The 18,050-nt window shown below is 51.6% G+C and overlaps 1 protein-coding gene across 1 annotated transcript; it reads right to left on the reverse strand.

Moving 5' to 3' along the window:
• Positions 1–212: 212 nt before the first annotated feature.
• On the reverse strand, positions 213–16,905 carry MRPS18A (mitochondrial ribosomal protein S18A). Its single transcript, XM_080806491.1, has 6 exons — positions 16,765–16,905; positions 9,181–9,212; positions 6,661–6,768; positions 3,935–4,058; positions 3,626–3,695; positions 213–615 (listed from the first exon to the last, which is right to left on the reverse strand). The coding sequence occupies exons 1-6, from the start codon at positions 16,874–16,876 to the stop codon at positions 471–473; spliced, it is 591 nt and encodes a 196-aa protein (XP_080662617.1). The 5' UTR covers positions 16,877–16,905; the 3' UTR covers positions 213–470.
• Positions 16,906–18,050: the final 1,145 nt, after the last annotated feature.

The raw sequence follows: 18,050 nt of genomic DNA on the forward strand, positions 1-18,050 counted from the left end.
CTCTGAGGAAGGCAACCCAACTCACCTCCTCACAGCCCTCAAGCCAAGGACTGTCAACACAGGGCATGGGAACCCACTTGGCCCGGAAACTTCCTCTGGTGGCATTCATGCGGCCTATCACAAGCTGAGTGACTCAGTGCTCAGGAACTGGCTAGAAATGGGCTCAAGCCCCCTGCACTTCTCAGGCAGTAAGCACACACCCAGCAGCAGAGTCCATGAACCTGGTTTATGACATTCTTTTGGGGAGAGCTCCTATGCCCCAGCACCGAGCACTGTCCAAGGCAGTCAGGAGACCACAGCTGCTGCTCAGGGACCCAACCACCTTCCCAGTGTTGTTGTCAGGCAGGCTGAGGGCACTGAAGTCGGTCCCACCGCCTCCTGTGTCTGCCACGCCTGCCAGAGGAGCTGGGCCACCGTGGTGCGATGGGGCCGGAGTGTGGGAGCTCTGGTCACGTTTGCATGGAGCCCAGTCAGTGATACAACACCAGAGGCCTTCCTGAGTAGGAGACGTTGTCTTTCAGGAGGGGTGACCCCACAGCCATACGCACTTTGTTCCAGCGGTGGCCTTTATTATAGATGGGCTTGACAGAGCGGGGAGACCAGCGGGTCAGGTACCTGTGGAGGGAGAGCAGTGATGTGGCTGGGATAGATGAGGGCCCATGCTGGAGCTGGGATGGTGGGTCATGTCTCCTTGGGCCAAAGCCTTTCACCAGTTTCCCTTCTTGCGGAGCAGGGACTTTTCCTGGGAGCAACAGCTAAGTGTGCCGTAAACAGATGGGCTGGGCTCCTGTTGCCGCAAGTGTGTGTGGCCAGGGTCAGGCAGCCCAGGGCCATGCGCTCCCTTGATCTTTATGAGTTGTCAATTTTTGTGTGTATACTTGCTGGGGGAGGAGGCGGAGGAAGAGGCTGTCCAGAAAGCAGATCATTCCTCTCTGGCCTCAGTTATGGGGAGAGGAGAGGCTGATGTAAGGCCTGGAGAGATCCTTCCCTCTTCCCTACTTGGCTCACTCTGCCACTCTGGCCTTCTAGGAGCTCCCCTGGGTGGCCATCACTGATGTAGGACCCCTGCCCCTCACCCTCATAATGGGAGCCAAGGGTGAGGGCCTGTGGTACAGACCTAGCCTGGGAAGGTTCACGTAACCAGGAGGGAGGTGGGGAAAGATGGCTGCCGCCCACAGTCCTTTGGCCTCCTTTGGGGATGGCCAGGGCCCTGACAGTTCCCGGAAAAGTGCCTCATGCCGGCTGTGACTGGGGTTTACTCCATCCAGAATGAAACTTGGATCCAGTCCAGAGAGGCCCACCCTTCGTCCTGAAAGCTCAGCCATGGCAAAGCCAGGTTCCTCCCCAGCCTCCACTCTAGGCTGGGGCTCAAGCCAGCTGCCGCTAGAGACCCTCACATGAGAAACTTTATCCTTTAAAAAATTAAACACCTTGGTTGAGAATTTTTAGATAAAACTGAAAAAAAAAATGACTACTGATTCACACATTTCAACTGAGCTCCCCTTCCCTGGACCTTGGTTTCCTCCTCTTAGCCCTGTGCAAAGGGAACAGTTCTGAAGAAAGTAAAAAGCTGTGGGAAGTGCTGCCCTACACTCCAAGTGTGATGTGGGCGGCGGCGGCGGGGAGGTGGGATGGACACACGACTCTCCACATGTAACATCAATGTCAATGCCCCCAACAGGAAGGCCTCTGTGCACTGGGTGGGGCCTACGGCTGGCTTTTCTCTGGTTGGTGGTGCTGGGACAACAGAAGTGTAAAGGTGAAGGGAGGGGAACACCTGGCAGGTCCCCAAGTTGGCATCTCCCAGTTTTCAGAGGGAGTGGGGAGGAAGAAATGGACTGTGGGAGCAGGCTCCCTAAAGGGAATGTGCAATGAGATTACAGACCCCGGGAGGGCCTGAGGCTGACCAGCTTGTCCAGAGCTGCTGCCCTCAAGCCATATTCCCCCTGCCCTGGAAAAAGTGGAGGGATGCTGGGCTTCAGCTAGCCCCGGGCCTGATGCCTGTACCACATGGAATAGCTGCTGACAGGGTGGCGGGGGGTGCGTGGCCTGAGTGGCCTCCAGTTAGCTCTCTGGGGAACACTCCAGCTCTAGGAAGAACCAAGGTTCCTTCGTACCTCTCCTGAAGGGGCAGGAGAAGGAGGAAGCGTGGCTCCTTGGGGCCCAGCAGGGCCTGGGCCTGTCCGAGGCAGCTCAAGGCCCTCTGGATGGAATCATCAAGTCCCTTGTTGCAAGAGAATCACGCTCCTCCTAGCCAGGACTCCCCCTCCCCCTAGAGTGGCCTTTTGCAACCCAAGAGCCCCCACACATCATCAATCCTGTGTCACGTTAAAGGACACCGGATATATGGGAGGGAGCCTGGCCTTGCTTCAAAGGCCTGAGGGCAGGATGGATTGTGTCCTTAGGCAGGCTGCTGTCTCTTTACAAGTCAGACAGGAGGGTGGGCTCAACTCCCAAATGGTCCAGAGCACAAGTGGGAAAGACAGGAAGAGGTTAATATGTCTTGCCCCACCAGGGCTGCTGGCGGATGGCCCAGCTAGCCATGTGGGAGGTACAGGTGGAAATGGGCATGAGGCCAGGGTGCTGCCGAGGTGTCAGTGAAGACCCAGCTCTGGCCGTGCGCCCCCAGTCCAGCCATCCGGAGCTGAAGTCGCCTGGCCTCCCACCTTCCGTGCCTGCATTCTGTCAGGGATCAGCCTTGGAGGCTGGCTGTGGATGGGTGTCTTGCTTTGCTTCAACCATCTTTGGTCTCCTCCAGAGAGCAATTACAGTAGCAGCTGGACAGACTGAAGAGGGAGGGGCGATGACAGGGCGAACAAAAAGAAAAGACCAGAATCGATTTTCTAGACCTGGATCTACTCTTGAGCAGGGGCTACTGCAGATCTGGGAGGATGTGAGTGTGGTCGTGTCAGAGAAAGGGAAGGGAGCTCACCATAGAATGGCTGTTTTGAGGGGGAGACAGGAATCTGCTCCTACACCAGAGGGGGCCCCCCCTGCCTCAGCTGAAAGGCAGACTGACTGATTCCAGGGCCTGGGGGTGTTCCTCTGTTTTACAACAGCCCAGAACCTCCCAGCCGGCCCTGGGCTGCTATACAGGTTAACTGCATGACCCTAAGGAGCGACATGGAGGTTGAAGTTCCACAGTGCACAACGGGCACAGCGATACACAGCGGCTGCACCCCGAAGAGCCCTCCCCTTTCTCAGGCCTCACTCTGCCCTTTAATAACCCCAGTGCTGGGATACTGAGAAGTTTGTAGAAGTGCTCTGACATTCCCATAGCAACCCAGTATGATGTCATAAATAGGGGATTAGCACATTCTAATGCCCAACCGGCAGACCTTCTTACCCTCCCTGCCCCTGTGTGAAGTGCCCAGCTGGGATGGGAAGAGGAGCAAGGCCGAGGCCAGCAGGGGAGGCCACAGAAGTGTACCTAGGATCCCCTGCAGCAGTGCTGGGGCTGAAGGGGGTGGATGCTTGTGTGAGGAAGATGGAGTAGACAGCCAAGGGAGCACTCTAGCCTTCCTGAACTGTGGGATGAGCTCCAGGAAATAGCATCCCCCGTAGAGTACAGTGAGAGCTGAGGGCCTGCAGGGTGCTCCGGGGGGTGATGCCCGGCTTTGCTTACCGGTTGAGTTGGGGTTTGCTCTTCGGAACAAATCCTTCAGGAAGCCGAGGCCTGTGATTTGGGAACAGACCTGAGTGGAAACGAGAGCACATGTGGGATGGTCCTGCAGCTCCCTCTGCAGCTCTCGGGGGCAGGAAGGAAAGCCCAAGGGTGTGTGGGAGGTTGGCATTGGGGGGTGAGTTCAGCCAAGACTCTGGATGTTCCTAGCTCTTCCAAGAAGGGCTGGCCCAGGGGGCAGCGGCAAGGGGTGGGATGGGGGGATGGCACCCATAGCCCTGCCCGCCTCTTTGCCCTGAGAGGGCCTTCTACCTGCTCGGTGCGCCATCTTCACACACTCCTCAATCTTGCGGTGCTCTTCTGGGCACAGGCCTGTGATCCTCCGAGGTAGCATGCCCCCGCAGGGCCGGATGAACTGACTGAGCAGCAGAACATCCTAGGGGAAACGGAAAATTGTAGTCAGTCAGCAGGCAGGCGCTGGATACGGGGCACCAGGGCCTTGCGGCCTACATGGGAGGCCGTCCTACCCCAGAACCCGAAGGGGCTGATGTCCCCCTGGGGAACCCACCAGAGACCACCCCCTCCACATAGAGCCTTTGCATACTGGTCTGCCTTTACCCTAACATAACTGCAATCCCAAGCTGGAAGATTTCCCAACCCCAGGGGCTTCCAGCATCTCCATGAGAATCTCTGAGAGATTAGAGAACAGACACTCCTCAAGAAGTGTTCCTCTTTGGAGCCCAGGCAGCATCTCTCCCGGTAATGAAAGGTCTGTTCGTCTCCTTGGGTGAGGTAGGAGGCGTGTCGGGGAGAAACCAGCACGTCTCTACCCCCACGCCTATAGGCTACAGGCTGGAACACACACAGACAGACCTGCCAGCTCGGTTCCCCTACGAGTGCTAGGTGGCACAAGAGCTGGGCGGGGAGAGGATCGGTGGTGAAGTTAAAGAGCCACATCTTTGAAGTCCCTGTGGCCAGATGTGAATGGATTCTTGGGCTTCCTTTGGACCATCAGACTACTTTGGACGAGGCAAGGACACAAGGAGAAACAGCCAAAATTAAACCAAGAGACCACTTCCCCCTCCGCTTTTCATTAGGTGGCTGAGGGGGTTAATAAAAGCCACTGCTTCTCCAAGGAGATGGGGGCCCCGCCCACCGAGGGGCCCGCCATACCCGACTTTGCAGGTCTGTCCCACAAACCGATCTGCTGCCCTGGCAGGCGCCTCGCTGTATAGCCGCAGATTTGTTTTAATCACTGGACAGCTCCTGAGGGACCCGGGCCCCCAGTTCCCACCCCTGTAATCTTTAGAATCTGGTGAAAAGAACTTGGACTGGATTATCCAGGACTAATAAACTGGGCCCGCAACCCCAGCCCCCCACCGGAGGCTGCCAAGCAAGCTGACAGCTTTGTGCGGCTCAGGCTAATGGTGTCCTGAGTGGGAAGGGGTAAAGGAAAACAACTTTAGCCTTTACCTCGGAGGAGATTGGATTTCGTCTGCTGGATAAACAGAGCCAAGTCCATTTCCTGGAAACGGCTGGTAGAAAGAGTGCCCCACGGTGGTTAGGCAGGTGTGGACTTCACTGCCCCATCTTCAGCTGGGATTCTAAGAACAGCCACGACCCCACTACCTTCTATGTTACAAGAAGCTGTGAACACTGCCCTGTGGTCTGCAGGTTTCCTATTACTCTGGGTGGCCATGAGCAGAAGGGCTGGGAGCGGAGTGGAAGGAGCGCCCCCCTCCCCGCTGGGTGGCCCGGAGCCAAGGCTCCCAGCCCTGGAGATTAGTTGGGTCATTCTGTTCGGATCCCATGGGCATGTGGCCTCTCCTGCTCTCACCACCTGACCGGGATCCGTGCCCTTAGCCATCCCATTGCAAGGAGCGGTACAGCAACAACTTGCAGGTCAAACTGGCCCAGAGCCTGCATCACCTGAAACCTAAAAATAGGGTGCTTAATGTCACCAACGGAACCCTGAAGGACAAGTATGGATTTCTCCAGGGCTGCGTCCTTCCCCCAAGCCTGTCCTATTTCTAAAAACGATGGACAGTGGTCATCAGGATAGTAGGCTCCGCCTGGGTTTTGTACCCCGGGTTTATGGTCTGGCTCTGATACTAGCTGGGGGACCTGAGGCAAGTTCGTCAACTTTTCCATGCCTCAAAGTTCCTTGTCTGGAAACCAAGGACAAAAAAAGGAACTACTTCATAGGACTATTGTGAAAACCAAGCGAAGGAAGGCCTGGCACACCCCAGGGCCTGACACGGAGCCTGCACGCAGTGGGGGTCACCCATTCTTTTTTTTTTTTTTTTTTTTTAAGATTTTATTTATTTATTTGACAGAGAGAGAGATCACAAGTAGGCAGAGAGCCAGGCAGAGAGAGAGGAGGAAGCAGGCTCTCCACAGAGCAGAGAGCCCGATGCGGGGCTCGATCCCAGGACCCTGGGATCATGACCTGAGCCGAAGGCAGAGGCTTTAACCCACTGAGCCACCCAGGCGCCCCGGGGGTCACCCATTCTTATTCAGCACCATCATCTTTCTGTGGAGAGAATGGCTCTAGAGGAGCTGGAGCCACCAGGGGTCTCTGTAGCTCCAGTACGGACAGAGACAGTAATGTGTCCCCAGATCACAGTGGGGACTCCCTGAATACACCCTCCCTAAAAGAGGAGGAAAGTCAAATGCAGAGCCTGATTCCATCTGTTGGGAACACACAGGGTTACAGGGCCCTGGTGGTCTGAACTGCATGCGACCAGCCCATGACCTAAATTAGTGACTCTTCAACCCTGGCAACACTATAGAATCACCTGGGGAGCTTTCAAAACTAACCATGGCCAGGCTCCACCCAGACCAAATGCAGTCCACGTCTGCGGGTGGGGCCCAGTATGATTGTAAAGCTCCCTGGGGCAGCCAGGGTTGAGAGCCACTGTCTTTGGTGGCAAAACGAGATGCAGCAGTGGCTGGGGCTGGGGCTGCTGCTGAAGTGAACCAGCAACTGCGACCCCCACGGCACGCAGAGCTGGGGGTCTGCGCACAGCTCAGCTCACCTCGTAGCCATACTTGTGCTTCAGGTTCCACCGGCAGATGGGGCACTGGCCAGAGGGGTTAGGGGGGTTTGGGCTTTCCTTGGGAGTCCCTGTTAACCGGCCTTCAATCTAGGAGGAAGAGAAAGAGAGCCAGTGAGGGAGAGGGCATGTGGAGCCTCAGATCCTTGAACAACCCTCCAAATGGTGAGATGCCAGGGAAGTTCCTCTCTGGGGGCCTCGTGGGAATAGCTAATAGGTCTCTCCACCTCAGCAGTGGCACTGGTTCTGCAGCTGCTGCATACTGGACCTCGGTGGACCATGGAGTCGTGATCTGGTGGCACACGAGCGTTGCGGCCAGTAGACAATGCTGGGGGCAAGAGGGAGGGGTTTGTTCTGTCAGCCAAATGCTACCTTTCCTTCACCAAACAAAACACCAGAACATTATGCTTTCCGCTCTGGGAAAAAGTGATACACGCACACGGTAAAAAGTTTCAAACTGTGCAGGGGTACACAGTTAAAAGGAAGTCTCCCTCCCACCCCACACACAGTATCCTTCTCAGAGGAAACTGCCCTCCAGCTTCATCCAACAGAGGCGAGTCTGCCAGCGGTTCTCAACCAGGTCCCCCAGGGGACACTGGACAATGTCGGAGACATTTCTGACTGTCACAGCTGGGGCCCGGGGTGCTCGGGACATCTAGCCGGGAAGCTGCTAACCATGCTGCCAGGTCCAGGATAACCCCCATGACAAAGTCCTAGCCAGCCCCAAATGCCACCAGCGCTGAGGCAGAGACCCCGCTCTGTGCCTTTACAAGCTGGGACCATGCGCACTCTTGCTGCCTTCCTCTCTCTTTTCGAAACACACATGGGAAGATCTATTCCCCTGCCCGCCTCCTTGCTTTTATCATTTTGGTTGTCACCTTTCAAATCCTGCTAAGGCCACGTGTGCAGTGACCTCTGCCACTGCTGCTGTATCCTGTGACACAGCCTTGGAATTACCAAGTGCCATAAGCCAATGATCTGGGAGGCGGCTCTAATTACAAGAGGGGGAGTGCAGAAAGCCTTGCTGATTGAGGCCGTGGATTAAGAGAGGGAAGTAGGGAGAGGTCTGAGGCTTTGGGAGGCAAGCAATACTGTCTCCTGGGGCAGAAACTGGGAAAAGGGAAAGGGGGCTGTGCAGGGCACTGCTACCTAACTTTCTGCCAAGGCCACTGCAGCCATGCCAGAAACGGAGAAGTGCACTAGGGAAAATGTGGAGGTGCATGCTGGGTCTTGGGAGGGGGTTACAGTGGGCTTGGCAGGGGGCAGGGTGAATTATTGACTCCCCTGTGCCTGGCTCTGTGCTAATAACGGCTCAAACGTATCACCTCATCGTACCCCTAAGACCTCATGAGGGAAGCATCATGACCTTATGTTACAGATGAAGAAAGTGAGACCCCAGAAAGTGAGCAATGCCCAGTTAGCTGCGGCGGTGGCTCTCCATGGAGGCACGGATGGGCTTCCCTCCTCCCAATGGGTCTCACGGTGCCATGACGCCTCCATGTTCATTTTGTAAATAGCAGATTGATGCCCCACATGAGAAATACTCCATACTCAAAAGCCAGATCTATTTCTCTCCCCCAGCATGGAGTTCCTCGGGTGAATGCTTGTTTTGGCTTTGAATAAGGAAACCAAAAGAGGAGCCCAAAGGGGATGGGGGCCACCTAAAAAGAACTGTTTTGAGACTAAGCAGTGAAAAGGCTGAGGAGTATTCTGGGGAAGACCCAAAGAAAAAACCCTAAGGGCTCTCATTCTGGGGATAAGACTGCTTTGGGAAGGACCCAGCCTGGCTGGCTGCCAGAGGGGTTAAACCCCTGGTTGACATGGAAGTTATGGAGACTTCTGGGAGCTCTGTGGAGTGGCTGAGATTACTTGCAAGCATGGAAGGCCGTGTGAAAATGTTGTCTTTTAGGGATTATAGGATAATCTAGGCCCCATGACTCCCCAGGAAAGGGAGGTGAGATGGGCCTGACCAGGGAAAGGGGGGAGTAGGTGGATGAAGAATCATTCTAGCTTTTTAACCAACAGACAAGCCAGGGTGCTGGCTAGTGAGCCCAGGGCCCAGAGAGTGTTACCTTTTAATGGTATCCCTTAAGGAGTAGCTTGGTCTTTCTAGGCAGGCAAGAAAGGAGCTGAGATGCAGGCTTCAGGCCATGGGTCAACTTACTTGGGCTCTCTACTCTCACCACTGCCTTGGCTTCCCCTTTGGAAAACTGATTCATCCCCAGCAAAGGACGTATCAGCAAAGACCTCTGAGACCTTCCCATATGAAAGGCCACTTTGATCCAACAATGGATGCCTCAGTCCAGGCACAATGATTGTTCCTGATTCAACCACATGACAGCACAGCTTGAAAAATGTTAAGACTGTGGATTTATGGTGACAGAGGGAGCTGCCCCTGACGCCAGGAGTCCAGTTTGGGCTGGCCTCCCTTCCTCCCTCCCCCTCTCCCAGGCAGCTCCAAGCGTTAAAGAGGTTGTAAGTGGCCAATTCGATGATACTTACTATAGTCGTCTTGCCTTCTTGGATCTCCACCACTACAGAGATAAAGGGGAAAAATCAGGTCAGCCATTTAATAAGGAACAGGGAGTTTCAAATAACAGCTCAAATTCTACAAATGCAGAAAATCGGAGCCTTTGGTCAGCACTCTCCCACGGTCCCCACCTGGGAAAGAAAGCGTGCAGGGTTCATCTCCGAGTGCCAAGGCTCTCTGCCCTCGAGGCTGGGTTGGGGGCAAGCCCAGATGCCCAGGTAATACCACCTCTCTGGGATTAAGGGTCTCCACACTGTTTTCCTTTCTAAGCCGAGATTCATCCTGGTCCTAAACCAAGGGAATTGGCAAGATCCGGCCCTCACATGGCTGGCAGAAATGACCTCAGAGTTGCGCTAGGTGGGGGCGCAAGCATCTAAAAGACCTTCAGAAGTACCTATTGCGCGTGTCCTTTCATGACGAGAATCAGACAAACATGGCTTCTGACCCTGAACAACGTGCAGTCTCCGACACAGGCCTGAATCAGGACTGTGCTCTGGAGGCCCCAGGCCAGATAAGGGGTAAGACAAGCTCACTCGCACAAGTCCACCAGGGAAGCCGTGCTAAAGCTCTGAGAGGCAGCTGTGAGGGTTAAATCCTCAGCCATTCTCTACGCCTTCCCTGCAGGGTTGCACTGAGCTCTGTCCCTGGGAGCGAGTGGTGACAGGGGTGGTGGACAGGGGCCTGCAGACGTTGGCCCGGGCTAGTTTTCAGGAAAGCAGGGCAACTACAAACAGAGGGGGGCTCCCTCAGCGCCCTACCCAGGAGAGACCTCAAGGGCAGGATAGTAAAGTCGCACACATCCCTCAGGCTGTATGTATTTCCTAGCTTACTCAACCAGGAGGAAGAATGACAACTTCAAGAATATTCCAAGGAAGAACCAAGCCAATGGCACATGCTTGGAAAATGTAACCAAAGTTCTTAGAGAGCCCCCCTTGTTCTCTAGTTTCTTCAGAAAGAGGGGAGCCACCGCCATCAGTGTGGGAATCGGCATGCAGCAGAGGCTGTCAACGCTAGCTCGCACCAAGACCACGAAATACTGGTCACTTCTGACTGCTAATCACTGTGACAGAAAACTCGGGTCTGCAGAGCCGGCGGTGAACTTGTTTCATACCAGCATACCAGCACCATACTGAAATAGCAGCCGGGCTCCCACAATTAATTTTACTCAGTTTCAAGAAGTAGTACAGCTTAGAAAGAGTCAAAGGGGGGCGCCTGGGTGGCTCGGTGGGTTAAAGCCTCTGCCTTCAGCTCAGGTCATGATCCCAGGGTCCTGGGATCAAGCCCCGCATTGGGCTCTCTGCTCGGCGGGGAGCCTGCTTCCCTTCCTCTCTCTCTCTGCCTGCCTCTCTGCCTACTTGTGATCTGTCTGTTAAATAAATAAATCAGATCTTTAAAAAAAAAAAAAAGAAAAAAGAAAGAGTCAAAGGTTGGTGGTGGTGGGGGTTGGTGGGGTGGGGTGGGGGTCTGGGTGGCTCAGTCAGTAGAGCGTTGGACTCTTGGTTTTGGCTGTCATTATCTCAGGGTCGTGAAACCATGCCTGCGCCTGGCTCTGAGCTTGGTGAGGAATCTGCTTGAGTTTCTCTCTCCTTCTGCCCCTCCCCTCCATGCTTGCTCTTGTTCTCTAAATAGAGAAGTCTTTAAGAAAGAGCCTAAGGTCCTTAATGTTCAGAATCTAGTGAAAGTTATGGACATTTTCCTGGAAACACGCTCATGAGCACACATACAATCAGACTTGTGTACCTAAATGGTAACGCTGGTTTTCTCCCGGTGGTGGCAGTACGTGATTTTTACTTTGTTCTTTATGCCTGCCTGGATTTTCCAAAGTTTTAAAAATAAACATGTACTGCTTTTGCAATGAAAAATAAACAGCAAAAAGAGAGAAAGAGAATGAATGTCTAAGAAAAAAGTGAGGCAATTCGAACCCAACTGGAGGCCCTCGGCAGCATCTGTGATCACTGAGCTCTGTGACCAACACCTAATTGGACACAGACTGCCTGGAATTGTCCCCCATTTGTTTTCTGGGCAAGGCCATTCATAAAGCCTCATTACTCCAAAACAACCAACCTGAGAGCCCCTCAGTGTTCCAAGTCCAGATATACACAAAGGAGCCACGAAGGCCAGAAAGGCCCTGAGGCTTTCTCCAGAACACTGCAGTTAACTAATCAATTCAAAGACAAACTAGTTCTCTCCCTGTAAAAGAAAATGCGTCACCTCACACACGGATCTACTTGTTCGGAACAGAGACCAGCCTGAACGGGATGTGGGTGAGACTCAGCCTGGTGCTCAGTCAGGAGGCCAGCACAGCTGCGGGGCCATGGTCCCGGGATAGGTCAATGTACAGACATGGGGGCGCAGAAGCGGGCAGAGCCCTGGCTCAGCAGGGCTTCCGGGTACCCCAGGAACTTTGCAAAAACCCAACCTGGGAGAGGGATGGAAGGCAACCAAGTAAGCATCAACAGGTGAGGGTGAAGTTTCTAAGAATCCAGGGAAGAAACAAAAGGCGAGACACATTCCTGGTACCCCTCTAGCCAGCAGGAGAACGAAGGCCCGAAACACAAAGCGGATAAACATGTGGTTCCCCTCTCCGTGGAGGCGCTTGGGTCCTAACCATGAGGTAAACAAATCTAACAAAACACACATCACTCCCGGCAAAGAACCAAACCCTGAAGTCATCCCACTGGCCCCTGGAAAAGAGATCAAAGCCTGTGGCCAGCTCCACTGTTCACTAGCTCCCCACACAGCAACGCTGAGCCAGTGAATCATCTTTCCCCATGCCCGCCCGTGGGTAAAACAACAGGCAGATGCTTACCTACTATGGACAATCTGTCAAACCGGAAAGAAGGACCCAAGAACAAGACTGAGAGTGATCAGGGCGGTGTCTCAGTGCAGGGGCAGGAGGCCTGGCTGGAGCCTCGAGAAACCCCTAGATTTTAAGCCTCTGAAAACAGGAGATAGGAATCAAAATAGCATTGCTTTTCAGTGTGCATACAAAAACAGGTCAAAACCAAACAGAACCTGAGATCCATTTTGCCCCTGGCCTCCTCATCACTCAAGATGGGGGTAACCATGAAAAACTCGACTAAGACATTTAGGTACTACCAGACACCTGGTTTAGAAAAAGGTAGAATCGGGGTGCATGGGTGGCTCAGTGGGTTAAAGCCTCTGCCTTCGGCTCAGGTCATGATCTCAGGGTCCCGGGATCCAGCCCTGCATCGGGCTCTCTGCTTAGCAGGGAGCCTACTTCCTCCTCTCTCTCTGCCTGCCTCTCTGCCTGCTTGTGATCTCTGTCAAATAAATAAATAAAATATTAAAAAAAAAAAAGAAAAAGAAAAAGGTAGAATCGCCCTAGTGTTCTGAGATACAGCTACTATGAAGTAGATGAAGGAAAGACATGAAACTGAAGTTTCTGGGCTAGAGTTGGGGCAAATTTTCTACGACGGGCACTTCTCTCGCACATGTCAAATAATCCGTCCCACGTGAGGCAACATGTTTGCTGAGCACCCAGGGAGAGCACAGCCTGGTCCCACACTGTGGAGAGCTGCAACAGAACAGGAAGACAGTCTCTGCCCTAGAGGAGAAAAGGGAACGAAACCAAGTATGGGAACTTCACTACAGTAAAAGTCCATGCCTCGTAAAGAGGCCCTCTGAGTACTTCAGTAAATACTCACTTAGGATGGGGTCCAGGACGACTGAACTGTAACAGTCTAGGGCACACACTGCTGGGGGGAGACTGCAGTGAACGCAGAAAAACCTCGATGGTCACACACAGACTCGGTGAACTGCAGCAGTATGAAGACCAACTATTTCGTGAAGGGGAAGGGGGGACCCATGAATGATGTGGAGGGCGCTGCTGCAGGAAGTGCCCAGAGACCAAGTCCTTCTTGGAAAGGATCCATGCAAACCAAGTCCCAAGCAGAGTAGGACAGAATGGAGCCACTGATGGCTAACGGGCAGCACTCACAAGTCCTGGGGGGAGGGCTGGGAAGTGGAGTATCTGTTTGGGACCAGTGGCTGCACTTCTGGTCCTTGACTACTTTTTTCAAACTCCTTCCCCACTCCCCTCTGTTCATCTTCAATTTTACTACAAGTTCTCTGATTCTCTCATCACCTACCCCCTTCTTTTCCCTGGACCTCTGAGGGAATGTCCCTCTGCACTAGGCTTCACTGGGCTTTTTTCACTAGAAGGTTCCTCTGGACTATGTCCCTTTTAGTCTTTAAAACCCCAACTCAAACACTCCCCTCTCAAAGCTTTTAGCTACAGGGCTGCCCATCCTGTCAGGCACATCCTTGTCGGAAATGTGAGGTCCTCCAGAAAGCCCTTCAGCTAACTGGAAAAGATGAAGAAAATTCCCTTCAGCCTTTACTCATTTCAACATGCTCTGCACTAGTTTCTGATGGATGATTCCTGTTAATTCAGAGAGTCACATGTGTTTCTGTTTTAAATACATTTCCTTCCCAAGAGCAATAAGGCAGGAATGAGATCTAACACAATCTTTCCCATAAAAAGCACTACACGGACTTCAGCCAGTGAACTGAGGAGAACTTTCAGGTGGGAGAACCACAGGGCAGCCCTCCCATGGAGCACCACAGCAGTCTTAGCGGTGGAGAGGGAGAAGTGCTGGCTCTGCTTCTGATGCCACCACTTACTGGAGGGTGATCCCGGGCGGCTACTGAACTCCTCTGGGCCAGATTTCCTCATGCGGAAAAAATGTCAATAATATCTGCCTTTAAAGATTGTTGAGAAGATGGAATAGATGTATGTGGAAAGCCTAGCACAGTGCAAGCAGCAGGCACAGACTAAACCATGATTTCCATTTTTGTCTTCCTGCACCTCTCCTTGCCTTTGTGTGTCCCTCTGATCAAACTTTCGACTAGGCTTTCTCAACAGCAGCATAACTGGCATTTCAGGCCAGGTGGTCCTTTGATGCGGGGTGGGGTAGGTATCTTGCACACATCCCTGGGCTTCTACCCACCAGATGCCAGGAGTACCACTTGTGACAACAAAAACGCTTCTAGACGTTTCCAAATGTTCGCAGGGACAAAACTGCCCCCAAAGGAGAACCACTGCTTTAGCCTAAGAGTCTCTACAGGCAAGAGCACAGAATGCGGGGCACCTGGGTGGCTCAGTTGGTTGGGTGACTGCCTTTGGCTCAGGTAGTGTTCCTGGAGTCCCGAGATTGAGTCCCGCATTGTGCTCCCTGCTTGGCAGGGAGTCTGCTTCTCCCTCTTCTCATGTTCTCTCTCTCTCTCTCTCCCATTCTCTCTCCCAAATAAATAAATAAAATCTTTAAAAAAAAAAAAAAAGCACAGAATGCTGGGTGCTCATAAACTCTGACTAAAATTAAGTAATGCTACTTGATACCCTGAAAAGTAGGATGCTTGAATATTTTCAGCAAAACACACAGCTTCCTGCCCACAACTTTAAATTCTGTGTGTACAATACTGTTTGGGTGTCAAATATACCAGCCGGGGCCAGTCAAAATTAACTATATATGTAATATTTTACGCTTTACACATAATAGGTAGTATATTAAGACAAAGTTTTTTTCATTCAAAGGCTCTGAAGACAGGTGGTTCTCAAGCAGAATAAAGAATACGGTAGTGCCTCCACGTAAGATCACATCAATTTAATTACTTAGCTTTTAGGTCTGACAGCAAGTAACAGAAGAGTTACCAACCCAGGTACTTAATGGAGAGAGGTTCCAAGACCTATCTGATTATAGAGTCCATCATTTCACAAAATCTCCAACTGAAAAAATTCTAACCTCAAATACTCTTTTGAAAACAAACAGACAAAAAACTGTTCCTCTTGCCCATCTTCTGGGAACATAGCAAAGAACTGTTTTCAACTCTGAATTTCATAATGGATATGTAAATTACAGCTACTGGAGCCTGACACTTCGTAGAGACCCTAAAAAATGTTACAGGTATATGCTTATTTTGCAGCAAGGTACAGATGAACCATCTTACCATGTCCTTCCTATTACCAGCATGATTTTTTTTTGGTATCTTTCTTTATTAGTGGATTAGTTTATCTAATATCAACCAGGCAGTATCTAGATTTTTTTTTTTTTTAAAGATTTTATTTATTTATTTGACAGACAGAGATCACAAGTAGGCAGAGAGCAGGCAGAGAGAGAGGAGGAAGCAGGCTCCCTGCTGAGCAGAGAGCCCGATGCGGGACTCGATCCCAGGACCCTGGGATCATGACCTGAGCCGAAAGCAGAGGCTTTAACCCACTGAGCCACCCAGGTTCCCCAGTATCTAGATTTTGTTGTTCTTTCTAGTGTATGTTCCATCTAAATTCTTCCAACATACCTATTTCCATTTCTTCATGAAATACCTCTGATTTCCCCAAGCTGGGATCCAGACCTCGCTTCCCCTATATCTGCTGGACGGAGGCCAAGTCCAGCTGGTTGTGGCTGGGCCTACCAGGAGCCCTGTCTGCCACTGCTGTTTGAAAGCTAAAACAGCTTTCTTTCTGAGACAAATCCAATGGACTCCTCATTAGGTTCTTCTTTTTGGACTTTTCTGCTCCCTCTGACAACAATGATCGTTCTTCTCCTCTTGGCACCTCTCAACTTTAAAGGATACGTTGGGCAATACTATGCCAGAATCTTAAAAACAAACATACCGCTGTCACTTCTTTTACACATCACTCATCTATTTTTGGCTTCTAGCAGTGCACAAAGGAAGGCTACGTCCTGACATAACTTTTCACTCCTTCCCAGATTTCATCCTCTTATAAGCCTGTTCAAGACACATTCCCCTCATTAAAACTTCAAATTGGGTTTCTGTTTCTGGTAACCAAATCTCCCTGTAGTTTATCATGTAAATACATTACTTGCATTTATTGGAACGTATGCATGTCACCTCATTAGAACCTTACTTCTCAGGAAAAGGGCTGTATTTTCTCTTTTTCCAAGATCCTCTGGCAGTCAGAAGTACAGTACTTGGCCTTCAGTAAGCTCCCAGTTCAAGGCTAGAATCAGGCTGCATTTCCAGGCTTATGACTAATGAAAAGGAGAACCACTATCCAGCATCTGTCGCTGCTTCACCTTAGCTTCTATCTCTCTGGGAGACTAGCGGCGGGGGCAGAAAAAGCCGCCATCGGAGCACAGCATTTTCATATGAGAAACTGGAAACGGAGGCCCTGGGGAGGATAGCTACATGTCCTTCCCTCATGGTCCAGGTTTGTTTGTTTGTTTTTTTAAACAAGGGAGGAGGCAGCTAAGAGAATATGGAAAGCAAAACAAAAACACGCATACCTCTACCGAAAGCTTTCTGAATCCCGGGACAGGTTTCTTCCTGCTCCTGCTAACTAAGCAGGGCTTCCCCGTCCTTCCCCGCCCCCACCAGCGAGAACACTCCCGAGCGGTCAAGATACTAACATCAAGGTCTGAAAAGTGCTTTCAAGCACCCCCGGCGCGCTAGCCTCTACCGCGTTTCAGAACCGCGCGAAGGAAAGGGAGGGAGGGGAGCACGGGGGCTGGAGAAATCAATCTCCACTGCTCTTCTTCCTCAGCCTTGGGAGGTGGCCGGCACCCAGGACTCACCTTCCCTGAACCCGCGAGCTGGAAGCCGTGCCCAGCTGGTTGCGATCGGGCCAGCAAGGAGCCCCCGGAGCAGCCGTCTACAGGGGTACACGAGCACATTGAGGGCCGCCATCTTGAAAAACAAACGGTGACCTCTTGTGCACTTCCGCTTCCGGAACGGCGTGTGCGCGGTCGCAGTGGTGAGCAGGAAGTGTGAGGTTATGGGCTTCACGCTCCGATGCTCTTGCGCTTCCGTTTCCCTAGTCTCTCCCGTTAGGGTTAAACCTAGAGATCTCTGTGTTAAGCCCGTGTTTTGTTATGAGGGTCTAGGGCAGGTGTTCTAGCTCCGGTCTGCCAGCCCTCCGAGTATGTCAGGTCGCTTTCGTTCCCTCACAGGCTTCCTTTGTAAAAATCAGATACACCACCCCTATTTACCTAAAAGCCTTTTCTTCGACTCAGATGCGGATTTTCTGTTCTTGTGGCTAACTCTAGACCTGTGCAGTAGAGCTTGAAATTGTTGGGACTCTGGTTCTTGAACGTCAGGCATCAGGCCTATCTGGCATAGAATCAATGCATACCTTCTCCACGGATCTCCTTTCCCCCCACCCTCGAATATGCACTTGTCTTTTAATTCTCCTATACCTAACACTTTCCTTTGGCCCCAGGGCCTTCGCATAGCTATTTCCTCTACCTGCTCTTTGGCCATCTGCTAAACTCTTACTTACTTCTCAGAACAAAGCTCAAAATTCACTTCCACATTAGAGTCTTCCTTAACTTCGCTGTTACTGGCTCTCAGCGCCAGATAACTCTCCATCTCAGTACTTGGCATAATGGCGTTTTACATCTATTTGTATTTTTGTCTCTCCACCAGACTGTAAACTCCGTGAAGGCAAAGATAGTTTTTTTGTTAACTTTTCTCTCCAGCAATTAATGCTGTGCTGACACTTACATGTCACTTAAGTGCAGTATATAGTTGTTGAATGAATGAGTGGAATCTACTTATAGGGTTGTTGGGAAGATTAGATAAGACTTAAGTGCTCAATAAACAAAAGCTAATTAATAAGGCAATTACTGAGACGGCCCTCATGCTAGGTACTTGTCATAAGTTTGATGTACTTTCATAATGAGAGGCTTGTAGTACTAAAAAGAAAACACAACTTTCCTCTTTTGGATTTGCAGAATATATAAGATGCTCCCCTAGATCTATATAAGAAACATACGCAGCTCAATTCTTCCACCCTCGGTAACATCCTCCATATTCTTTTCCACCCTCCATAATAAACCCGAAAGGGGATTTTCTAGTTATC

Source organism: Martes martes (genome assembly GCF_963455335.1).
Source record: "Martes martes genome assembly, chromosome: 6".
NCBI lineage: Eukaryota > Metazoa > Chordata > Mammalia > Carnivora > Mustelidae > Martes > Martes martes.

Bases quoted from the DNA above. Each gene is read 5' to 3' on its own strand.
- MRPS18A (XM_080806491.1), bottom strand. From the start codon at position 16,876: ATGGCGGCCCTCAATGTGCTCGTGTACCCCTGTAGACGGCTGCTCCGG. The intron at 9,213-16,764 runs GTGAGTCCTGGG...TTATCTCTGTAG, and splicing joins AGCTCGCGGGTTCAGGGAAG to TGGTGGAGATCCAAGAAGGC. The intron at 4,059-6,660 runs GTGAGCTGAGCT...CGTTTCCCCTAG, and splicing joins AGCACAAGTATGGCTACGAG to GATGTTCTGCTGCTCAGTCA.